The sequence below is a fragment of the Carassius carassius genome, chromosome 35 (assembly GCF_963082965.1).
Source record: "Carassius carassius chromosome 35, fCarCar2.1, whole genome shotgun sequence".
Classification (NCBI taxonomy): Eukaryota; Metazoa; Chordata; class Actinopteri; order Cypriniformes; family Cyprinidae; genus Carassius; species Carassius carassius.
The window spans coordinates 2,171,250-2,197,951 of record NC_081789.1 but is presented as its reverse complement, the minus strand read 5'-3'; the positions used below and the strand labels follow the sequence as shown (position 1 = coordinate 2,197,951).

Below are 26,702 nucleotides of genomic sequence, written 5' to 3'. Positions count from 1 at the left end.
TTGATTAGAAGCCCATTAAATTAACCACCCTTGAAATCCTGGCAAGTCCAAAGTGCCTGGCGATGTTGTCATACGATGGAGTTTAGGAGCTTGGCGTGAATGACTATGCGAAGCAGACAATTGTTTTGCAAGCAGATGTGTTTTGTTGTTAGTAACCGATTGTCATTCATGAGCTGGCCTCGTTCTACACACTCAGTATGCTTTGCATTTTGTTGATTTTAGAGGTTTTCAGACATGAACTACTTCAAAACCATTTCTCTTTCTGCTGTGGAACAGCTAAAGCGTACTTAATGATTTCATTAAAAATCCCCTTTTCTTTCTACCGTCTTGTGAACGAAAATATTTAAATATATATTTTTACTTTCATCCATAAATTCTAGTAAAATATTTACTAACTTTAATTGAGTTGCTAGAGGCCAAAAGCTTGAACTTTGTTTTACATTGAAGCCCTTTGATATGTTGTTGTGCTGCTTTTCTGCCATGTTTGTAGTTTGTTTACTTTATTTCACTAGCTTCAGATTTGTCAAGTCCAAAACATTTCTTTTTTTTAGCCAGTGTTTATCTAAACTACATAGTTTTTTGTGCCGTAAGACTCCTTTTTACAGCCCAGAGGAGTTTAGTAGAGGTTTCACACAAATGATTCACTCGCATTAATCCCACAGCCTTGAGCTCAGTGTGGATTCACTTACAAAGTAAAAAACCCTGACAGCTGATGAAACTTTGACCGCTCGTTTATCTGACCACTTGGACATTTCGCCATGAGCCAGTCTATTGAGCCGTGGCGGCTAATCAAGTTGAGGTGAGCTACTCTGAGCTTTCTCTGGTTGTGTGCGAGACCACCGCCAGAGGCTCGGCCGGGCCGCTTTCATGGTTCAGGCTTAAAAATCCTTGACATGCTCCCATTGAAATGTAGTTTGAAGGTGAGAATTTGATGAGGAGTAAAACTTTATTAATCCTCAGTAGGTCTGCTCGGGGGAAAATTGGCAGCTCGGGAGAATCATGTGAAGGCCTGTGTCGTAATTGTAGGCATAGCTGCAGGAATGTCCCAGTTTTATCTTGTTCGTTGTCACAGCTATTAAGGTCAAAATTACTTGTTCGATAGCAATGGAACGACATCCATCCTGCTCCAAAAAGGCTTTTGAAGTGCACGATGGTGTTCTGCTTATGCTAATGTCTAGTTGTCTCCATTACTTGTCGTTGTCAACTTCTGAGTCATCCTATAGTTGCTGATCACAATGTCCTCATCGATTCTGGAAAGATCACACAACATCTTGACTGTCAAAGTTAATGGAACAGATCTGCACATCAGGGTTCTGCTGTAATCACCCGACAGTTCCCACCGCAAAATCCTCAAGATCAAAGGGGAAAGACATGAAAGGCATTGGGAAGATTCACCTCACTTCTTTCCTTGGGTTTTCTTCTTCCTGTTCACTCTGATAATGAATGGTTGACCCTGCAGCAAGCATTAGAGGACCTGTTAGTTGGGACTAAAGCCTGAAGTATACTTCGGTTTTTGTGTGTATTTTACTAATCAGTTTGTCCACAAGGTGGCAACAGGGCCATTGGTTTACAAATGAAAAACAAATGTGACGAACACAATAAACTACTGAAGTCGGCAACAATAATAGATGCCTACAACAATAATAAGATCGTCAACAATAATAATGTTGACGAGCACTTGCGTGAGGGGGTTCAGAGATTATGTAACTTTTAAAGAGATTTTCATTAATAATAACCGGTGAAATGAAATGTTCTAGTGATGGACGCTTTTGAAATACTGCTCCGTGAAGCTTTAAAACATTTGCAAATCATTTGTTTCAAATCAGCGATTCGGAGCGTGTATCAATCCACAAAAGTTATGGGAATTCAGTAAGCGAGGCTTCGTTATATCATAACTTTTCAATAAAAAAAATAAATAAAAAAATTCAGTGGTTTGCCACTAGGGAGCGATCATTGTGAGTTTGTTAACCAGTATCTATGCATTTTTTAAACTTTTAGATATTTTCATGACACATTTGTTTAATAAAAAAATGTATAGTCTCTAATTGGTCTGATTAACCTTAAAAAAAGGCCGCCACAAAACAAACAAACAAAAAAAAAGAACATGTATTACACACTTTATATTTAATGATATTTGATGATTTTTTAAATTGCATTCAATAGATGACACTTTCAATAAAACATTTGCAATTGGTTTGTTAAATGTGTTTTTATGCATGTGTTTGTTTTGATGGTTTTATTATACATAATCGCCTTATATCTGTTCTAGAGACATGATTTGACATTTTTACTTATTATTTTGCCTGATGTCTGTCTGTTTTTTTTATTTTTATTTTTTACAGCTTTTATAAATCTCTACTAGGTTTCCTTTAGAAATATGTTTCAGTTGAAACATCAAAATGAATTTAAGAATGCAAAATGTTATAAGTGCCAAAACCACGATTAAAGTCAAAATCGCATTGTTGATAAAAAATAATATATAATATTATATAATATATAATAAAATAATAATAATAAAATTAAAATAGTTAAAGCCCTACTGTATAAGGAGAATGAATGTCGAAATTAAGTGTTTTTTAGTGTGGTTTTGCAAAATGTGAATATAGGGAGAGTTGTATTGGTGTTTAATGTTCTGTTATGTTGAGATTTATAAGGATTCTTATGTTGTAGTTTTGAAGAGTAGAGCCGGTGGTTACGTCGAGGAATTGCTACAAAACTTTAAGATTATACTGTTATGATCTGCATAATTACATTAAAGTTGTGTTAAAGAGCAGGTCATATGGGTTTTTGATAGGGATGTTCATTTTAACCGACCGTTAAGAACTTTGACAGATTAATACAGTCAGTTAAACAGTTAACAAGTAATTTATTAATTATTTTCAAGAATTTATCAAAATGTTTAAAAAGGTTTGCTGCTTAAGATAGAGAGAGAGAGAGAGAGAGAGAGAGAGAGAAAGTCACATTTAATTTCATTCAGACCCAATGCCGATGCAATTTTTTTTTTAACAAACATTATAATGCATACTGTAAACATAGCTAGGCTATTTTAGTTCCCCTCACTCCACAACAATTTTTTCAATTAACAGTATTTAGGAAAGAACAATATTTAATAATATAAGAAGCTATAGCAATATAAACGACAAGCCAAAACTTTCATCTAGGCTAAAATAAAGCTGAAACCAACGTTGGGTCTCACATTCGACACAAAAACATATGGTTCCATATTTGTGATGTATTTGAATGCCAAATTATTATTTATTATGTACTTCACTCACGTTCCAATATCCACGTAAAACAAAATGTTTTGCATAACATCATGGCATTACGGTGATGACACTTAACGGCACAGATTTGACTACATTTTTAAACTGAGCAGTGTTTTGAATGACTGTATTTTATTATGATAATAAACAGGCTGCATTGTCACAGTAGCAAATCTTAACTGTGTGCGCGCACGAGGCACCAGCAAGACTAGATTTTTTATTTATTTAATTTTTTTCAGTGTAAGCAAACACTCAAAACGTCAAAACGATAATCACAATTGTAAATGGTTTGCCTTTATGTGTGTACATTAACAATAAAAACAAATCTTTATGCTTTTGTAAAATAAACCTAAAGAAAAACAGGATGCCGCTTTCTGCCGTCTGGTTTCCTTTCGCGCAGCACACAAATGAACCGAAACTCTGTATACTAGGCTACGGTGTTGCTTTTTGCCCATGTAAAATTCATTCCCGGGAAACAAATGTAAGTATTTTTAACAGGTCAAAGACACTTATCCTTTATAATTTAATTAAATTCTAATTTAAAATAATCTTGTCGGTTAACGGTTAATAAATGGTTAGCGAGCGGCAGTTGGCGGTTAGGAAAAATAACCCCCCAAAAAAAACCTAGTTTTTGAAAAATATCTATTTTGCTGTTTATAATTTAGCAATCCTTAAATGAAAATAATCTGCAAAGTTGTTAATCAAAAAAGTGCATGATAAATAAAGATATTGTCTCTCAAAAGAAAAACTCGCCTTAACGAGTTGTTATATTTTCAAATCTTTTGCCTGTTATGGGTATACGTCACTGGGTAACATGTTTGCATAATCCCCGTCTGCCCGCGAAATTCGAACAGAGTCTGACCTTCCCACAAACACTTCCTCTATTAGTGTGTTTACATCATGTTGAGAAGGTGCTGTGTTCAAGGATAATGCAGAAATACAATTCGAACCTTTTGTTGTGTGCATGTCATTTTATTAAGGACTCCTTCTCTAATCTCGGCTTTTATCTTCATTGGCTTCTGATTTTGTTAATTTGGACTAACAAGCTCTCCAAACCACAACCTGTAAGTATGATTGATACGTTGTGAACATTTTCAGTTGAGTGCTCAAAAAAAGTTTTGTGCTAATATGTGATGTATAGCTAGTGCAGCTTTAAGTTTCTTGGTAGAGCACAACATTACTGTCTCACTGAAGTAGTTCTGATCATTTGCTGTGAACCCACTATTTCCTAAGAATGTGTTGATTTTTGTAGACTGATGGTGTTCTAATTACTTTGTTTAGTAATAAAGAATGTAGTGTAGCACACAGGCTTTACAATCATTGTGAAGTTGCTGTTTATTTTGCTGCACTGGCAGTTATAGGGTTAATACGGGACATTACTGGACATTAATGCGGGACGTTAATTTCAAACATACAGTAGAAATTTTTCGGTTTACAAACTGTATTGTTTCATTAGTTAATCATGTTAGCACTCGGCTTACGTATATCCACCAAGTGTTCACAGTTTAGCAGCTAAACTTTAGCTGTGGGCACGATTCGCTTGGATAAGTGTTTTTTTCTTTCATGTCATTATTATAAGAATGTATCGGAGCACTATATTATTGTTTTATGTAAAGATGCTTTGTCAATGGTAGCGCTGGCTAACTGGCTCAAGGACTCCTCTCTGTGCTAATCACAACAGGCTTGGCCAGCCGACCAATCAGAGCAGAGTAGGCTTATGAAAGGGAGGGGTTTGCTCCCAACTAGCTTGGAACGAATCGTTTCCTAATCACTGGCAAATGACTCTAATATTAAATGTATATTCTGAGAAAATTACAATGTTTTCTGACCTTGAATGCATTTAAACAAGTTGTAGGGGACTCCAACACAATATTAGGAGACTCTAAAATACCATATGACCTGCTTTTTAACATATTATGGTTTACTGTGTAGGGTATAACAGCATCCAAACTGCCTTTTAAAACTTGAAATAAATATAGTAATATGTAACAAAATGATTATATTTCTGAATCCACCAAAACTTTATGGCTTGTTAATGATGGATGTCACCTCACAGGGATTGGCTGTTGCCCAACATTTTAGCTTAGCCTTTATTTAAATTCAGTATTTCTGGTTTCTTGTCACAAACGTCTCTCACCAAAACATGAAACTGATCCGTCATCCCATATTTGTCACCGGTTTATTTGTAAACATCATCATTAGCATTTCAAAACAGTGCAGACAAACAGTGTCTGTTTCTGGAAGGACACGTCCATTCTTATCTTCTTATGTCCATATACAGAAGCAACCACAAAGGAAGGAAATTGAAGTATTGTATTGCAAATTTGTGATAGAGCAGAACTGAACTGGGCCTGTAGCACAAAAACAACCATTGAACAATTTGTGCACTTAAGATAACAGGAACCCTGCAATCTCTTTGCCTCAGACTCGAGCTGTTTTCCAGTGAAGGTCACATGAAACTTTATTTTACTGTCACGAGTCTATTTTCATTTTAGTTTTGTTTATGCTTTTCTCTAAAAGTATAAAGAGGACAGTCATGGATGTGAGGCATGTGCTGTACTTTTTTCTGTATATGCTAGGAATAAAAAAATGTGGTGGTTTATTCTTTTAAGTGAGTTTTGAGTTTCAGCAATTTCAACTAAAGTGCAACTTTTTGCAGCAATTTCTACAGTCTTCACTTATATATGTTTGATTCAGTATTAGGGCTGGACAATATGTCCAGAATTTCTATCACAATATATTTCTTAATTTTCGGTTGATAAGGTATAACTCAGATATAGATATGAACACTATTCAAAAAGCCTCATAAAAACTGCCAAGAATGGCCTCAACAGATGTCTGTACCTACAAACTTATATATATATATTTTTTTTTGCCAAATCTATGAAACCTCCTCCTATAAAACTGTATTATATTTTAGAGGGAGAAAATGGAACAGATTAATAAATGTTAAATTTTCTTTGTATTTAGCCTTCATACTAGCGCTGGGTGATCTATCAAACGCAGTTATTAAATGCATCTCATCAGTAAGGCCGGTTCCCTGATTAATGGTAAATCGCAATCACTTGCTTTCAAATAGAGCGGCATTTAATAGACAGAGCTGTAGATCAATGACAAGATACACAATATCACATCGTAGATGAATTGCCTTCGATAATGAACGCAATATTGTGTATCTTGTCAGTGATCTACAGCTCTGGGAACCAGCTTTACTGACGAGATGTGTGTGACAATTGCATGCGATGTCTTGCCCAGCCCTATATCATACAAACAAGAAATGTGAAATCACTGCCAAATAAACATCTCACACTCACCTTATTAATATTAATATCTTTAACTTAAAAAATATAGGCTAACATAGGCTAACATACAGTACCAGTCAAAAGTTTACGAACAGTACCATTTTGTAATATTTTTACTATTTAAAGTATTCAGATTCTTCTGATTCTCAGTTTACTGATTACATTTTTGTTTTTGATTACAGTTCTTTTGATTCTGATTCTACTGATATTGATTCTGATTCCGAATCTGCTTAAAGCATATATTTTTGCTAATTTAAATCTAAAAGTTTAATTATTATTGATTGATTTATTGACCCATCCATCCATTCCTCCATCCCTACTTCTGAAACTAAACTTTTTTTTTTTACCCTCTCAAACCATTATTTTTGTCATTTCCCTCCTGCAAGCACTATTGAAAAGGCAGAGAGCTGTAGCTGCCAGATAAAACTGCAGTTTACTGGTTATTCATGGAGCTTCAGTGCATTTAGGTTTAAACACGGGCCTCCTAAGTCCCCATAAATACTGTGTGATTTATAAACAAATACCCCGTTTGATTTCGAGTGCAGACTGAAGTGACTGAAGTGAGCGGCGGCTCTCCAACTGAGGACTGTGTGCAGGAAACGATTGAGCCGCACAATCAGCAAACAGACATGCATCTAAACATCGAATCAAATACAGTTGGGTGAAAGATAATGACGCTAAAGAGATCTATGTCAAGAAAGTACAGCTATTCAGTTACAAATTATTAGTAGGATGATATTTTCTCAGATATTTTAGTATTTAATGTTTCATTTACATGGTTCTTTTTAGTTTAGTTCCCTTTGTTTCCCAAATCTATATATGCAAGGAGACACATTTAGAGCCAAAAGGAGCTCTGTAAGGTGGTTTCTAGTGAGACGAGCAGTGGTCATGGTGATGAGCAGTCTGTCAGCGCAGTGGCTGCATCGTCGTATTAAGGGCATTCATTTGACATGCTTTAATTGGGCCAAAGAAACAAATGAGTGGTCACTTTAAATTAGGCTGATCATAAACCATTTTAAAATCAGAGTATGAGCAAGAAAGACAGGGGAGAAAAAATATAACTGGGCTTCCAGTCACAGTTCTGCCTGCTAGTGAGGAGTAAATAGGAAAATGCTAACCATAGAGCACCAGCGTTTACAAATCAACAGATGTAAACTGCTTCACACAATAGTGTCTCTGTGTTGGCTTGCATGTGACTTGCTGGTTCCAATTATTCTGGTGGATTTGTGAACAGTTAATGTCGCTAGAGATCAGGACAAAAGCTGCTGAATTAACCTTCCCGCTAACTCCTCTATGCAATTTTCTTGTTTTTGCAGCATTATGCAGTGCAGGGGCGTGTGGCTTTGAACTATTTTATCCGTAGTGCATTTGCTCATAATTTAATCAAAATAATCTTTTCAAATGTATCATAGTATAAAGTCATAATTTCTCAGAATAGGAGTCGACCCACAGGAATATTTTCTCTTTCATAGCTCTGGAGACTATCAGATGTTTGATTTAGTCTGAAATGCGCTCAAATAAAAATAAACAGAGGTAGATACTGTACATGAAATATGACACAGAGAAAGTATAGAGAGTTGTTGTGTGTTTCTTGACAACTCATTTTTGGGTTGCAGGCTTTGGTATCTTATTAATTGGAGCAAAGTGTAAATATCTCCTGTATCCATGAACATTTCTAGTTGCATTATTTTAAAGGAAGGTGGTCCCTCGTAGGGTATTTAGATATTGTTATATCAAATAGATCAAGCTGTGTGATTGACATAATGGTTTGTCTGACTTTAGCTGGTGGCAGTGTACGAGGAGCAGGACCCTCATCATGGCGGGGACGGCACCAGTGCCAGCTCCACAGGCACCCAGAGTCCAGAGCTCTTCAGCACGGGTGAGATCAACTCCAGCAACCTGTCAGCCTTCCAGCCCTACCAGACCAGCAGTGAGATCGAGGTCACCCCATCGGCCCTCAGGACCAGTGAGTGACCACCCCATTCAAATTCAAGCATTTTGGTTTAATTTGATTTCATTGTATTCTGATTTTAATTTTATAGAGGTTGATTATTCTGATTCTGTTGATTGTTTTTTTTTACAATACTTACTTGGTGTGTTAGATACACACATTCGTATTGAACTTTCAGTTTGGTAGGCATTACGATTCATTGGACTAGTCCATTACATCTGGAAAATAAAACCGCTTAAAGTGTATCGAATATAATGTTTTTCAGTGCCACTGCACTCAACAAGGCAGCCCAAACGACGTAACAGTTTCTATTTTTGATTTGATTCTTCTGCTCGTCAGTCTGCTGATTTTGATTATGAATCTAGTGATTATGATTGTTCTGAATCTTCAGATTTTGAAAGTTCTGATTCTGATTTGATTGTTCTGATTGGCAGTCTGCTGAATTCAATTCTGATTTTAAATCTTTGAATCTTCTGATTTAAAGAAAAAAAAACAATTAGAGCTCTCTCAAAAAGTTGTAACTTGTCTCTAGAGCAGACAGAAGTCAAAATGATCACTAAGTAAAGGGATTTATTTGTTGCCATTCATTGGTCATAGAGCTCATTGTAGCGGTTCCTCATGTGTTGAAATAGATTTGTTGTGTGAGGTTCACACATACTCCATCTTCAGTGCGTATACAGTATGTGTATGCGGTGTAGAAGCAGCCGGGACTCATTTTGCTTTCGCACAGGACGCTTTTGCTGTCCGCTCCTGATCCGTGGCTGTTTACTACAAACCCCACATTTATCCATTATTTTGATTTCAAATCCAAACATTGTTTCTGAAAATACTTTTTCAGCATTGTGATTCTATTTTATCACAGTACAGTAATACAGTTTAAACTCAATAAATATTACTTTGTTTTCCTATCTCCATGAGTGCCATCTATTATTACACTTTTCCTTGTTTTAAATCTAGTGTTGACTGTGAAACAGTAGACATTAATTATATACATTTATTGTATAATTACTACATTTCTGTGTCAATCCATGTTAATTTTTAATTACGTTTGAGATCATTTTACTTTGTTGACTGTTTCCCGTCAAGGAGACCGCTGAATGCGCCTCTTTAAATGGTTTCGTGGTGCTCGTTGTTGTATTTTAAAACTCAATTGCAATGTTATCAAATGACACTATAGTATTAAAAATAAAATGATCCCAAACGTAACTGTGACGCTTGTGGCTGTGCTGCGCAGTCAGTGAACCAATTTTTTCACATCAAACATTTTATGCACGTATTATGACCAGTACTTTTTTTGATCCTGTTCTGCAAAATGTTCGATTTTGAATTTGTGCATTGCGCTAGGCCTATTTGTTTTGAAAATCCTGCATTTACAGTGCATTAGATCGAGAGTGCATGCGTGCGTGCATACGAGGACGAGCGAGCGCGGGTTTCACTAGATGTATTTGGAGGTTATTGCTCACGTCTCGTTCTGCACATATCCAAATGTTTCCATATTTGCAATGTATCTGAATGATAAACTATATTTGTTATTTTTTTATGTAAACTAGACGGAAAAGATCATCCTCTTCACATGAGCAAAAACGTCCTTGGCATAACAGCAGAGTGGACCGGTATACTACGGTCTATTTAAACTGACAGTTTAAATGTTTGGTTGAGTGTTCTTTATTTTAATAATGAACAGACTGCGATGTAAGTTTGAAATTAGAATGCACTTTAGATGTTCTGTGTCATTTATACCAAACACAAATGTTGCTGGTTGCTAGTGTGTTTGCAGCACTACTATTATTTATTTTTTATATATTTTATTTTTTATATTTTTCAGTTTAAATGATTTTTATTTATAAAATTGTATTTATTTTATTTAAATGTATATTTATGTTTACATTTATGTTCCAACAAAATTCTGCTTGATAAATGCTCAAACTTTTATGTAAATGATTGACTTTAATTATGAGAAAAACCCATATCAGACGATCTCTACCACAGACGGAGTGTGTCAACCTGGCGTTATGTCTGTATGCCCAGTCTGTTCGGTTCTCGGGCTCCATTTAGGCGCGCTGCATTCTGATTGGTCCAGATAGCATACTGTGGGAGGTCGGGGCCATGGAAAATCATGCTATAAAGCGATTTAGAAATTGGGCACGCACAAATTTCGATTAGGGTAAACTTACTATTAAGCTAAAAAAATCTACATTGAAATATTTTTAGTGCACAAGATGTTGGTTTAAGTACAAAAAGTTCTATTAAAATAAAATCTTAATCACTCACACAAAAAGATTTAACTTCATTTCAATTAAAATATACATCATTAAATTCAAAAAGTCTGGCTGTACTTAATGGGTACATGTGTTTACCCTTTTAAGCACACTCCTGTTCCCATTTAAGGTCACAACATGTTTTATTAAAAAGTCTTGTTTATTTTAAGATCATTTTTATAGAATAATTGTAAAAAGATATTATTTGAAGGTTACAAAGTCAATCACAATAAAAATAAAAAATAAAACAACAACAACAACAACAACACTAAAATCAAGCAAAAAGGCATTCAAGTCAATCAGTTATATTTTCATTTCGCAATCTATACTAGTCCACGTTCAGCTTAGTAACACAAATCTCAAAATCAAGTGAAACAAACCAATAAAACATGTCATTCATGGGGATGAACACAGAGACTAGCTTCATTATGAAACCTATATTTAAATGGAAGTCAACTTATATATAGTCTCTTAAGGCTGGAATACACTGCAGGATTTTTGTCCTGATTTTCCACTGATTTACAGTCTGGAGAAGTTGAAGCTACTTGCCAAAGGTCAGAGCCAGTCTGCAGATTTGAGTTGACAGAATCCATAGTAAATCAATAAACTTAACTTAAAGTGACTACCATCAGTTAATATTTAAAGTCTGTTCATGAAGTAATTGCTTAGACGTTCAATGTGGAAGAGCTTAAAGAGAGCTCACTGAGCTTAATTGGAGTAGCAATATTTTTTTAATATACTACATTTCATGTAATATTTATTAAAATGACAGGATTTTGCTAAATAAATCATCTACATCATGTATGAAGTACATACATATTTTAATATGAACAACTATTATTAACAATATCTATGTATACTTTTTCTTGTTGAGAACACTGAAGCTATGTCATTTTTATAGTAGTGCACCCTTTAAGATCACCTTAAAATAATATGAAATCTTTAAAAATTACCGCAGTGTAAAACAACAGACCAGCAATAAACTGTCAATTTATTATATTATGGATGTAAAACCACAAGCCAGTAATTCCTGTGAAGTAATATATTAGCGTAGCACACAATCTGCTAAAACTATCTTTTGGATCTAATGTAATTATTTCCCACATCCATGTTCTTGGTTATAATATGCAAAAGTCTTAACATTAATCTCTTAATTTTACAATAAGTAGTGAAACTTACCCAAATTAAAGGCTTAAATATATATAGAGTTTTTGGGGCTCCTCTTTTGGTGAAAGTTTTTAGACAGCTTTCAAAATGGCCAGCAGACACATGTGAACACATGGAGACCCATATCTCAGTGTACAATAATCGGATTGATTTGAAATTATAGGAGGTATATTGTAACAAACATATCAATTGGTTAAGACATCAAGTAGGATGATAAATTATTTTTTCTTTTTATAATATGAGTTCAAATATGGAAGTGTGCTTAATATGTATGTTTACCCTAATCACACAGCCCTACTCTGCATACTAAGCTACTTTTAGTATTTTTTTAACAGGTCACAGTAGTGTTGTCACAATACCAAAATTATTGTTTCGATACCGATACAAAGTCAATTGCGATTTCGATACTTTTTCGATACTTTATCTGAAAAGGGAAAATACACTCTCAAATATCATTGCTGTGCTTTATTTTAAAACCGGGACAACATTCTAATCATATAACACTAATAAATGAACATATTGTGATGAGACAGCTGCCCTAAATCAGAGTTTTCTGATTTGATTTTTCTGACTGTCGATCTGCTCTTTTTCATAATGATTTTGAATCTACTGATTAGAGCTGTTCTGAATCTAAATCTTCTGACTTTGAAAGTACTGATTCTCATTTGATCATTCTAATCATCAGTCTGTGGATGTTGTTTCTGATTTTGAATCAGCTTGTATCTTTTAGTTCAGTCAGTGGTGTGCTGTGCTGTCTGAGGAGAGGTGTGTGGGTTCATAGAGCACAGCGTGCGCTCTGTTAAAGTTGTGTTTGACACTGGACGTATGGGGACTGACCTTGACAGGAAGGTGGGGTTGAGTGGGCAGGTGAAGTCATCAAGGGAATCGCTGCTAGAGAACAGCGAGACACACTCAGTCAGGTGTGGAGAGAAGAGAGGATACAGCTATGATTAACTGTGACAGCTCAGATTCGCCTTGATCCACACACATTCAAGAGTTCACTTCATACAGCCGCATTTGAATATATATTAGTTAGCTCTGCTTTTGTGATTGAATAAAGAGTAAAGCTTTGGAGAATGTGGAAGTTTTTATTTTTTATTTTATGATGTGGTGTGCATAAAAACAAGATGTTAGCGGAAGAGGAGCAAATATGAATTGATCCATGCATTATTCTCCAAGAAAACAACCTCTGTTTCTGTCCCTTTCCAGAGCACACACACTGATAGTACTACAGGTGAGTGTGTTCCCATGTTACTAGGCTCTTCTATTGTCTATTTGAACCACTGCTTTTATTTATTGTTGTGCTTTCTAAGCTTCTAAGCTTCTGAGGGAGATCTGGAGTCATGCACACCTGTTGTGTGAATTCCCCAGCATCATGCTAACGCTGCCGGCAGGAATTTAATTCTTCTATAGGCCTATTTGTGTGTTTGTGTGTGTTTGAGAAAAATAAAACACTGTACAACACTACACCAAAATACACTGCAGATGGTCCTCTGCACGTTTACACGTGGTTTATGAACTTCTATCAACTAGAATAAACAAAATCAGTTCATACTAATCAGTTATAATTGGGCAGCTGTGGCCTAATGGTTAGAGGCTTGGACTAGTTACCAGAAGGTTGCCGGTTTGAGTCTCGGTGCTGGCAGGAGATGTAGTTGGAGGCAGTGAATGAACAGCGCTCTCTTCCACTCTCAATACTCATGGCTGAAATGCACTTGAGCAAGGCACTGAACCCCATTTTTTCCCCGGGCGCTGGATCTAGAGCTGCCCACTGCTCCGGGTGTGCGTTCACTTCTCACTGCTGTGTGTGTGCATTTGGATGGGTTACATGCAGAGCACCAATTCTGAGAATAAATTACCATACTTGGCAAATGTCATGATTTAGTTTTTTTCACATGTAATAGTAAGTTATATATTTAATTCTGCAGCATATAGAATTGATGCTCTGTTGTGATTATCATCATTAATAAAAAAACTTTCTATGATTGATACTTGCTAAGCAGCAGGATAGTGCTTTAGATTCTGGAACATTACCTCTCTTTGTATTCTATTTTGGGTCCATGTACATTACATCAAGATTTAAGCTTAAGATTTATATGAATTTACAGTATAAGAATTTTTATTTTTTTATTTTTTATTTTTTGCAATTTTAATGAACCGTTTTACCTTTATTAGTTAATTTAACATTTAGATTGATTTCAAAATTGCATTTACATTGCATTTACAAAAATATAAATATTTGTATCGTTTTAGAGCATTTCACAACGCAGGACTTGTCAGCTTTCCATTTACCACGCCAAGATTACTGATATGACACATTCTGTTTGCTCCCAGCGACAAGCTTGATTATGGATAACCTGCTCACTTCATCGTCTTTTTTTCTGTCTTATTTTGATAATAGATAAATAGTGAAAGCCCTTCTTTCTGACTTCCCCCCCCCCCCCCCCCCCCAAAAAAAAATCTTAAAAATTGTACCAGGACCTTAGTAGAACGGAGATGAGCATATTACTCCAGCAATAACACAAAATCACAGCTGCGGCAGCGGCGCGACGGTCCTTGAGTTTGGCTGCCGAAGCATTTAATCACAGACATTCAGAGTTTTCGTCTTTGCAAATTTGCATTGATTGTTCTTCTTCGAAGTGAGAGAAGAGGGAACGAGAACTCTTCCCCTATGTTTGATTATAAAAAAAAAAAATCTTTCAGCAGAGGTTAGGGCAACTAATAATTGGATTGGTGATGAGATGTAAATTATGGTAATGAATGTAATTTGCTTGTAATTATACAGAATCAGGCGTCCGTCTGACTTGCCTGACACCAAAGCGTAATCTTGTGAAAAGTCGAGAGAAAGAAAGAAAACTTTAAAGCTTCACGACATCGTCGACTGGTGTTGAATTTTAATGACAGCGCGGCGCTATTGGTCTGTCTGATTTATTTTCAGTGCGTTCTGCAGTGCAGTCAGAGAGCTGGCTGATATTTATAAAGTGTTTGTAGTGTGTAGGGAGATGTGGAGCGTGTGTAGAGCGGGGAACGTCCCCGGTGGACTCAGAGAGGCAAGCACTCATTAGTAGAGGAGTGTGCTGCACTCAGGTGCTTTACCCTGGGGCTCGCCGGCCGACACGTGGCCTCTCTCCATCGCATGGCCTGGATCTCTTTAGCTTAGCTTCAGTAACTCTCCCCGGCAGCCCTTGTATCTTTCTCACCAGAGCTTTCACTCTCCCTCATTACCGAGACTCCTTCTATGCTCTTGCTCGGCGCATCCCATCATGCACTTGGGCAGACCAGTTTTTAGGTGTTTGTTGCTTATGTAACCATCTCACACAACCACATGCTGAAAGGAAAGCATCACAGAAAAATGACAATTCTGTCATCTCTGCATTCATTATGATGTTATTTATTATGAGAAGTCAGAAATAAACGTTGGGTGAAATGTTCCTATTGCTGAAGTGCAAACATTTACATGTACATTTTTTCATTTAGCAGACGCTTTTATCCAAAGCGACGTACAAATGAAGAAATGGAAGCAATCAAAAACAACAAAAGAGCAATGATATATAAGTGCTATAACAAGTCTCAGTTAGCTTAACACGGTACACGTAGCATATATATATATAAATATATATACAGTATATATATATAAACAGTACAGACCAAAAGTTTGGACACACCTTCTCATTCAAAGAGTTTTCTTTATTTTCATGACTATGAAAATTGTAGATTCACACTGAAGGCATCAAAACTATGAATTAACACATGTGGAATTATATATGGAATTATATACATAAGAAAAAAGTGTGAAACGACTGAAAATATGTCATATTCTATGTTCTTCAAAGTAGCCACCTTTTGCTTTGATTACCTCTTGAAGCTCATCAAGAGAATGCCAAGAGTGTGCAAAGCAGTAGTCACCTGAAATGGTCTTCCAACAGTCTTGAAGGAGTTCCCCGAGAGATGCTTAGCACTTGTTGGCCCTTTTGCCTTCTGTCTGCGGTCCAGCTCACCCCTAAACCATCTGGATTGGGTTCAGGTCCGGTGACTGTGGAGGCCAGGTCATCTGGCGCAGCACCCCATCACTCTCCTTCTTGCTCAAATAGCCCTTGATGCCTTCAGTGTGACTCGACAATTGTCATAGTCATGAAAATAAAGAAAACGTACTTGGTTACTAAACGTAACCTCGGTTCTCTCTAGAAGAGCGAACGAGTACTGCGTCTTAGCTAAGACGCTACGGGAAAAGTCTCTTTTCACGAAATACTGAAGCAAAAAATTATCCTTAATTTTGTATTTTTGTAAAGCGCATTTGCAGCAGTACACAGCCATAGGCGAGACGGCTCGCTCGCTCACTGGCTTGTTCTGCGGCAACTGCACAGCCTATCGAGCGCAGGCTGATGCAACATCAGACCAATAAGGACGCTTCGCGCCCTTCTTGCCACTTCCCGCCGAAACGGGTGTGGCCCAACCTATAAAAGGAGCTCGAAAAGGCTGACTCACCTGATTTATTTCATCGCCGAAGCGAACCAGAGTGAATCGTACGCACGGCAGAGAATGCAGTACTCGTTCGCTCTTCTAGAGAGAACCGAGGTTACGTTTAGTAACCGAGTACGTTCTCTTACGAGAGCTCTCTCGTACTGCGTCTTAGCTAAGACGCTACGGGAACCCGATGTAAAACGCCGTGCGCGCAGGGATCACACACCGATAAACCTGAAGCAACGCCCAGGATATACAGTGCACAGTCACCTGAGGGACTCACAGAGAGTCCGGGACAGAAAAAAGGGGGAAAAACCCTCCGTCCCATAACTAGCAGCATCCGTAGATGCGGCAATATGACATCACACAGCCGAGGCAAGGCCTGACCAATGTGGCAATGCGGGTCTTACGCAATACTGCCCATATAACAGTCGGCAGCGCCTAGCGCTCATGAATTCAGAATTCCCCTCAGGGCCCTGATTCTTCTATACCGACAGCAGCCTTGCTTGCAAGGCGGGAACCTCCAGGTTATAGAACCTGATAAATGTAGACGGCGAGGCCCAACCCGCCGCCATACATATATCCTGCAAGGAGATCCCAGTAGACCACGCCCACGATGAGGCGACGCCTCTTGTGGAGTGTGCTCTGACGCCCAACGGGCACTGAAGGCCCCTGGAAGCGTAAGCTAACGCTATGGCGTCAACTATCCATCTGGATAGAGTCTGTCTCGAAACAGCCATTCCTTTGGAACGTCCACCGAATGAGACAAATAGCTGCTCCGTCTGCCGAAAGGCAGCAGAGCGAGACACATAAGCTCTTAAAACCCTGACAGGGCAAAGAAGACTCGAGTCTCCATCCTCCCCTGTCACCGGCAGGGCGGACAGGGCAATAACCTGAGCCCGAAACGGTGTGTTGAGGGATTTCGGCACATAACCGTGCCTAGGTTTGAGTATGACCCTTAAGTCATTGGGCCCAAACTCCAAGCACGACTGGCTCACCGAGAGCGCGTGCAAATCACCCACACGCTTCACAGAAGCGAGAGCCAACAAGAATACTGTCTTGAACGACAGATGCTGAAGGCTAACCGATTGGATAGGCTCAAAAGGGGGACCCTTCAAGGCCTCCAAAACCGCCGCGAGGTCCCACATAGGGACTGACGGAGGTCTGGGAGGATTCAGCCTCCTAGCTCCTCTGAGGAACCGGATGACTAAATCGTTCCTTCCTATTGACTGACCGGACGCCGTTTCAGAAAACGCCGCGATGGCCGCCACATAAACTTTGAGCGTGGATGGGGCTCTGCCCTTATCCAACAGCTCCTGTAGGAAGGAGAGGACCTCCGTCACCTCACAACTAAGGGGTGAATAACCTCGAGCTGTGCACCAGCTGGAGAACACCGACCACTTCGAGGCATACAGATGTCGTGTCGACGGAGCTCTAGCCTGAGTGATGGTATTTAGCACTCCCACTGCGAGATCAGCGGGTAACCGTTGAGTGCCCATACATGGAGGGACCACAACTCCGGTTGAGGGTGCCAAATCGAGCCCCTGGCCTGCGAGAGGAGATCTCTCCTCAACGGTACCGGCCATGGGGCGACATCTGCTAATTGCATCAAATCTGGGAACCATGGTTGGTTCTTCCAAAGAGGTGCCACAAGCAGTATTGAACATCTCGTTTCTCTCACCCATTCTATCACCTGCGGAAGGAGGGAGACGGGAGGGAACGCATAAAGCGGGCAGCACGGCCATTTCCGTGACAGCGCGCTTTCGTTCTTGGAAAAGAATGCGGGGCAGTGAGCGTTTTCGTGGGACGCAAAGAGGTCCACCTCCGCCATGCCAAATCTCTCCCACAACAGCCGAACTGTTTGCGGGTGTAGAGACCATTCGCCCGTAGGGACATTGCCTCTGGACAGCCTGTCTGGACCCAGATTCTGCAGCCCAGGCACATGCACCGCTCTCAGCGAGCGCACGTTGCGTTGAGCCCAAATCAGGAGGCGTTCCGTCAGCCTGTACAGGTTTCGGGACCCGAGACCGCCCTGGCGATTTATGTAGGACACCACGGACATGTTGTCCGAACGGACTACGACGTGGTGATCCTTGATATGGGGACAAAAGCGCGTCAGCGCATTCTCCACTGCCAGCATTTCCAGGCAGTTGATATGATGGAGCTTTTCCCGTTCTGACCATAGGCCAAAGGACGGTCTGCCTTCGAGCAGCGCTCCCCATCCCGAAGTGGAGGCGTCCGTCGACACCATTTTCACACTCGGGGAAGTCCCCAGGCTTACACCTGATCGGTACCAGCCGTTCGCTGTCCAAGGTGCTAGAGCCGCAACACAGCTCTGATCGACCTTGAAATGCAGCCGGCCAGACGCCCACGCTCTGCGCGGCACCCGAGCCTTCAGCCAGAACTGCAGGGGGCGCATGCGGAGCAGGCCCAGCCGCAGAACCGGAGATGCTGAGGCCATGAGACCCAGCATCCTTTGACAGTGTTTGAGCGACACAGTCGCGCCGCAGCGGAAAGAACTCGCTGCGCGCTGAATGCCCATCGTGCGCTGTGGTGACAGTCGCGCCGTCATGGAACACGAGTCCAGAACTATACCCAGAAACAGGATCGTCTGACTGGGGTTCAGCGAACTCTTCGCCCAATTGACACTGAGGCCGAGCTTCTCGAGGTGATCGAGTAAAACAGCCCTGTGGTCCACGAGCTCCGCTCGTGATTGGGCCAGAACTAGCCAGTCGTCCAAATAATTCAGCACTCGTATGCCTCTGAGTCTGAGAGGAGCGAGCGCTGCATCCATGCACCTCGTAAACGTACGAGGAGCTACGGACAAGCCGAATGGCAGGACTGCAAACTGGTATGCCTGGCCCTCGAAGGCGAATCTCAAAAACCGCCTGTGGTTTGACGCTATCTGTATTTGAAAATACGCGTCCTTCAGATCTATTGACATAAACCAGTCCCCTCCGCGAATCTGCGCGAGGAGCTTCCTGGTCGTGAGCATTTTGAAACTGCGTTTCATCAATGCCTTGTTCAGCTGCCTTAGATCCAGTATGGGCCTGAGACCCCCGTCTCTCTTGGGCACCAGAAAGTATCTGCTGTACAGCCCCCCCTCGCTTTGAGCTTGAGACACAGGCTCTACAGCCCCTTTGCTCAACAGTTTCGATATTTCGGCCCGAAGTATGTGTGCTACTTCTGTTTTGACCGTAGTTTCGACGCGCGCTGAGAAGCGCGGTGGGCGTCGAGAAAACTGTAGCGAGTAGCCTCTCTTTATAATGCCTAGCACCCAATCCGAAACCCCTGGAAGCGCTGACCATGCATTTGCATGAATGGCTAAGGGCTGGATGTGACACGCGCTCCGTTGACTGGGCAACGGCGGCGCTCGAGTGTGCTGTGCATCTGAGGCGGGGAGCGCGCTGATCACAGCGGGCAGATCGCTCATCCTCGACCCCGTTCCGGCGCTTAACCGACTGGAGGGAGGCTGAGCGGGTCCCGTGGGACTCAATATATCTGCGAGTAACCGTGGGCTGCATGTGTGCACTTTTACCACTTCCAACTCGCCGTCTGCCTGTGCAGAATGTACGTGCACGGGCCTCGTTTTTACAGAAGCCCCGCGCCGTAAGTGACATAGTGTATGTGGGCACTGGGAAGTGGGCACGTTTACTATGCGGCGCGCTCGACCGATCTGTGTCGATCTTATGTGCGCCCGCCCTGTGTGCAGGGCTGTGCTTACATGTGGGGATGGGCACTGGGTAGTGGGCATCGTCACTGCATTTAAAGCACCATCGGCCGTGGCCGGACGAGCGTGCACGGGTTTCGTTTTTACAGAAACCGCATGACGCGTGTGACATAGTAATTGTGGGCACTGAGGGGTGGGCACGTTTACTATGTAGTGTGCGCGACCGACTTGAGTCGACATTATGAGCGCAGGCCCTGTGTGTAGGGCTGTGCTTACATGTGGAGATGGGCACTGAGGAGTGGGCATCGTCACAACATTTATAGCACCATCGGCCGTGGCCGGGACACCAGAAAAAACGCTGTTTTTGTGAAACATCTGGGTAGCCGTGATAACGGCTTTTGTGTGCAGGCAAGCGGGCACTCGTGCAGGCTTGCTCATTGCAGAAAACACTGAGGCAGTCGCAACTCTTGGAACTGCAACAGCGGCGCGCTTGGGTGAGAGCTCGGCCGCAGCGGAACTCGAACACCGGCGCTTTCCCAGCAGTGCTAGGATGCTTTCGGGGCTTCTGGCTTCACCGCAATCCTCTGCCGCGGCTCCCGCGGCGCGGGGCGACGGCTCGAAGAGCGAGAACGGGGTCCAGAGCTGCGTTGCTGACGCTGTCGTGATGGCGCAGCAGGAGGCGGTGGGCGTGACTGAGAGCTCTGTGGGGCCGGTCTAGAGCGGCTAGCTGCAGAACTGGAGCGCTTCGGCAAGAAGTGCTTGAACGCCTGTGAAGCTTTCTGGTCCTCGGCGAATCTCTCCACAAACTCGTTGACGGAAGATCCAAAGAGGCCGGCAGGAGTTAGCAGAGCGTCAAGAAACGCAGCGCGCTCAGACTCCTTGATGTCAGAAAGCGTCAGCCACAAATGCCTCTCAGCCACCGTAGCGGAAGCCATAACCCGTCCCATGGCCTGTGCAGCGGACTTAGCAGCGCGGAGGGAGAGATCCGAAGCACTCCTCAGATCCGCGAGACAGATCGCTTCAGGTCCCATCTCATCCAGCTTGCGGAGAAGATCGCCCTGGAAAATCTGTAGCGTCGCCATGGTGTGTAACGCAGACGCAGCCTGCCCAGCAGCAGAGAATATCCGTGTGAGCAGCGATGACGTCATGCGGCAGGCTTTGGATGGCAACGCCGCCTTAGTCCGCCGTCCAGCAGAGGGCGGGCAAAGGTGCGCTGCTATAGCCTGTTCCACCGGCGGAAGTGACAGGTAGCCTCTGTTCTTAGCACCGTCCAGTGTGGAGAATGCTGGCGAAACAGATGAGCGGATTCTCGCCGAGAATGGAGCGTCCCAAGCCTTCGCCACTTCTTCGTGAAGCTCAGGAAGAAAAGGGGCGTGTTTTGAGCTTGAGGAAGAGCGCTCATCCGGAAGATAGCTACCATCCAGCCGGGAACGTGAAGGGGGCGCTGGTGCAGACCACTCGAGGCCGAGGCTCGCCGCGGCCAACGAGAGTACACGCATCAGCTCCTTATCGATATCCCCCCGTCTGCTGGGCCTCTGAGCAGCTGGCGCGAGATCCACGGAGCTCGTCCAACCCTCACTGCCCGAAGCAAGCAGAGAGCACGTGTCTTCTTCCTCCGACGCGGGCCTGAGATCCACTTCCTCCGATGACGCGTCGGCAAGCAGCGGACACTGAGCATCGGGAAGCGATGCAGGGGAGACCGGCGAAGCGGAGGGAACCGGCGAGCTCGGCCGAGCTGGAGGCGGTTCTGGTAGGCGCTGCGAGCGGCGCTTCTTACGGCGCTGCGGCGCAGCGGATGATGCAGGCTTCGAGAAGTATGCCAGGCGAGTCCTCAGAGTCACCATAGGCATCAGCTCGCAATGAGGACATCCGCCATCAGCGAGCGCGAGCGCTGCATGGTCTTCACCCAGACAGGAGACGCAGATGACATGACGATCTCCTTCGCTGAGCGGGGTTCTGCACGAGCCGCACGAAGGCATCTTTAAAAAGACGCAGCTCTTTTGTGAATGTGCGTCGCAGGGCGAACACACACACAGATTATGACAGAACAAGGATTATAAAGGATATGGGCGCCGGATAGCGCAGCAGGAACGGCAGTGGAAGGCGGCGGTGCCAGCGGCTTCAGGATGGCTCGTCCTGCTGATATGCTCTTCCAGACGGCGCTTGCTTCCTCGTGATCCAGCGATGCGTGAGCTTCGCTGAAGAGATGAAAAATCAGGTGAGTCAGCCTTTTCGAGCTCCTTTTATAGGTTGGGCCACACCCGTTTCGGCGGGAAGTGGCAAGAAGGGCGCGAAGCGTCCTTATTGGTCTGATGTTGCATCAGCCTGCGCTCGATAGGCTGTGCAGTTGCCGCAGAACAAGCCAGTGAGCGAGCGAGCCGTCTCGCCTATGGCTGTGTACTGCTGCAAATGCGCTTTACAAAAATACAAAATTAAGGATAATTTTTTGCTTCAGTATTTCGTGAAAAGAGACTTTTCCCGTAGCGTCTTAGCTAAGACGCAGTACGAGAGAGCTCTCGTAAGAGAACTCTTTGAATGAGAAGGTATGTCCAAACTTTTGGTCTGTACTGTATATATATATATATATATATATATATATATATATATATATATATATATATATATATATATATATTTATTTATTTATTTTTGTTTTTTAAGAATATAATTAGAATAGTGAGTGTTAAAGTTGGCGGGTCAAATAAAGATGAAGGAGATGTGTTTTTAGCCGCAAACAATCAATATGTTTAGGAATATCACTAGATATCACTCCCAATTTTACGAATAAGTAAATATATATAATGTTTAATAAAACAGGGCAAAAAAAGAGAAGCCATATGATAGATCAATATTTGTAATTTTTTACAAGAAGTCTCTTACGCTGTTTTTTTATTTATTATTTTATTTATTTTTTATTTTACAAAATACTGTAAAATAATAATACTGTGTCCTATTATTGCAATTGTAATGATTTATTTTAATATTTTTAATATTAGTATATCAAAATAATTAACTTATTCCTGTGATCTGAAATCATTCCAATACACTGATTTGCTGGAAAATAAATGTTTATGACGATTACTCTTTATGTTGAACAGTTGTGCTGCTTCATATTTTTGTAGAAACTGTGATTTTTTTTTTTTTTTTTGTGGTTCTACAGAAAATTTGAAAGAGCAGCACATTATTTATTTTTTGTAACAATGGTAAAACCTTAACTCTCAGTTTGAATAAATTTATGTATAAAGGCTAAATAAATTATATTTTTTAAATAATATTATTGACTTTAAACTTTTGAACAGAAGTGTATATTCAAATGTCATAATTTAACATGTTTGCCTCAGCTTTGATATTTTTAAGCTCAAATACCATCAGTTTTCATGTCTTGTGACTATTACTTTTTGTAACAAAGTTTCTATACATGAAAGGAACATGTTATGGTTTTATTTTGCTATATTTCATGTGGAAATGAACAGCAAAAACATTCTTTGAAGTATAATGTTTGTGTTCCACAGTAAAAAGAAAGTCATGATGGTTTGTAACCACAGAATTTGTATTTTTGAGTGAACTTTACCTTTAAAAGCACCCCTTCTGGTTCATCCCACAGAGATACACACCAGTTAGAAAGCATGATAAAATAGGGCAGTTTTGAAAAAAATAACGTACAGTAAATGACCCTCCTGGTTTGCGGTGCCCAGCTGTTTTGTAATAAAACCTTAGAGATGTTTTTTTTATGTTTGTCCATTGCTATATTCCCCCAGAGACAATCCACGGGGAGGTTCCAGTCTGTCGGCCGCTGCAATCTCACTAAAGGTTAGGGGATATAAATGCAGTGACTGCTAACAGGGTCTTCCCTGCCTGTGCGCCATCACGCCGATGACACGCCGGATCCTCAGCCATTAGGAGATTGCCTGCGGGGAAAAGTGCAGACACCTGCGGGCAGGCCAGCGTTTATATAATCAATTTGTTTTGTGGCTGGCCCCTGGGACTCTTCCCACGCTCTCCTCCTCTTGCTGTGGTCTGGTAGAAGTCATTAGGAGGATGTGTAGGGACATGAACACTCCACACAATGCCGCTATTATTAATGAAAGACTAGAGTTTCACATTCTAGCTAGATTTTTTCATTATCTGAAGACATTGTCACCGTCAAAGTAAAAGTCTGGTACACCTTAAAATAAAAGTCCCGCCTAGAACACATCAGCCAAACAGAAAAAACCTATCGACCGATGCGATATGTTAAAAATGCCAAATATTGGGTCATGTATCGGTCTTGGTGATATATCACTCGACTACTAGTAAAAACCAAAGTATACTTTGGCTGTGTAATGTCCGTGAAGCATAATTTTAGGATGTGATACTTCTCTTACGTTATAAAAAATACCATGAAAAATCCAGTTTAAGTCAAACGCATACATTCGGAGGGGAATTTAGAAACTAAAAAAACTAAATGCATTAATTGTTTTTATTTCTGATCTGTGCAGTTGCCTTTAACAATGAAATATACGGGTCAAATTGACCCGGGAACATCATAATCTTAATTGACATTTTGTACACTTTAACTTTTCCTAAAACTTTTTTCTTGGGTCTTAATAGGTTACAGTTATATAATAATTTTATTTTAAATTGCACATGATGATGCAAGCTTTTACCTTTTAGCTTTTAGCTTTTTTATAGTTTAATTTTCAGTTTTCATTTTAATTAACTATAATAACCCTGGCTTGTACTGCTAATTCTCACATCACCTAATTTCACCACTCTCTCTCTCTCTGAACCTCACTCTCTTCTTTGTTGTTTTGGTCCAAAGGTTTTGACATCATCTTTCTTTCTTTTAATAACAAGAGCAGAATCAGTGCACTGATATGCATGGCTGAACGTGTCTGATTGGCCATCTGTTTTGTGTTTTGTTTTTTTGCGATTGTGAAAGTTTTTCTCTAAAGATCCAACCATCACGTCTCCTCATGCTGATCAGGCTAGCCCTCAAGCATGCCAAACGGACCTCCAACCAGACGCCGAAATGCCCTGAAACCACCTGCTCAAATCAAGCTGCGTGCCTGTGGCATCTCACAAAGTGACATTTTGCTCTTTGTCATTGAAGTGCCTTTTTGGTAGCATGTTGGAGCAGTGGTTTATTAGCAGTGTAATCTCTTCATCACACTACCCTGCTCCATTAGCGACGGTAACACAAATTAACGCGCAGGGAGTGATAGAGACCCCGGTTTAGCCTTGACACTGGAGTGGGCAGAAAGTTTACCTAATTCAAACTATTAGTCACAGAGCTATAAAAGTGCCACAGTTTAATCTAAAGCTTATTAAGGTTGTAAGCATTTACACTGTAAAACAGGGCAAAGCAATTATTAATAAGGTGTGACAAAAACATCCTTTGGGGACAAGTTTTTTACACCAGTGAAGTCTGTTTGATTTTGGGTTTATAAATGCCATAATGGTATTATGATAGTACCAGATTGTAATCTGATTGGTGGTGCTTTGATCTCCATAGGGAAATTTATTTTTAACAATAACTTATAAACCTTTAAAAACAGACTTAGTGTGAGCTCTGAGGCAATCAGTTCACATTATTTCATTTGTTTTAAATAATCATGTTTAACAGTGTAATTCTTGGTGAAAAACTACATTACCCATGGTGCTACAGAGAAAATCCACCAATCAGAGTTGTGATGAGCACAAAGATCCGCCCACTCACATGAAGCACTGCAAATGAGTAATCGAGATGGTTTCCCCATGCTCTCATATATATATAGCTCCTTTGAATCTCATTCAGTTACTGTTACCTACCCTCTTTAAATACATTTTGTAGTTGTCTAGCTTGCCTCTTTTGATCTCAACCAAGTGTCAACTACTGCTACTCACAAATCAGGCAACCAACTGGACCTTATTTATACACGACACTGCTCTACTGATCATGTTCTGGTTACTCCACTGCACACGTCGGATCACTTCCTAATCACTCTTAACTTCAACATGGTCCCTGACGCATCACTTACCCCTCCACATGTCATCTTTCGACGAAACCTATGCACACTTTCACCCTCCCGGCTATCTGCAATGTTTTCATCTTCACTTCCTTCCCCTATACTGTTTGCATCCTTGGATGCTAACAGTGCTACTGATACTTTCTGCTCCACTCTTACATCTTGTTTAGACACTGTTTGCCCCTTATCTTCCAGGCCAGCCGTAACACCCCTTCGGCCCTTTGGTTATCTGATGTTCTACGCGAACACTGTTCTAAGCTTAGAGCTGCTGAAAGGGTGTGGCACAAATCCAAAAATACTACTGACCTTAATATGTATCAGTCACTCCTATCTTCCTTCTCTGCTAATGTCTCCACTGCTAAAATGACATACTACCATAAAAAAATGAACAATTTGTCTAACTCTCGCATGCTTTTTAAAACATTTTCCTCACTTCTTTGTCCTCCCCCCCCCCCTCCTGCTTCATCTCTAATAGTTGACAACTTTGCAACGTTTTTCATTAATAAAATAGAACACATTAGTGCACAATTTTCCACACCACAATCAGTCAAGCTCATATCACCAGCAACTCATTACACTCATTTACATCCTTCTCTTCACTCTCTGAGACAGAAGTCTCAAAACTCATCCTTTCTAATCACCC

General features: G+C 41.0%; 1 protein-coding gene across 1 annotated transcript in view; it reads left to right on the top strand.

The window, feature by feature from the left end:
* LOC132115865 (partitioning defective 3 homolog) overlaps positions 1–26,702 on the top strand; it is a 471,004-nt gene that overhangs the window by 155,648 nt on the left and 288,654 nt on the right. Inside the window, exon 3 of the mRNA XM_059524256.1 lies at positions 8,348–8,531. Within this exon, the coding sequence (XP_059380239.1) occupies positions 8,348–8,531 (184 nt within the window). The remainder of the gene's footprint in view (positions 1–8,347; positions 8,532–26,702) is intronic.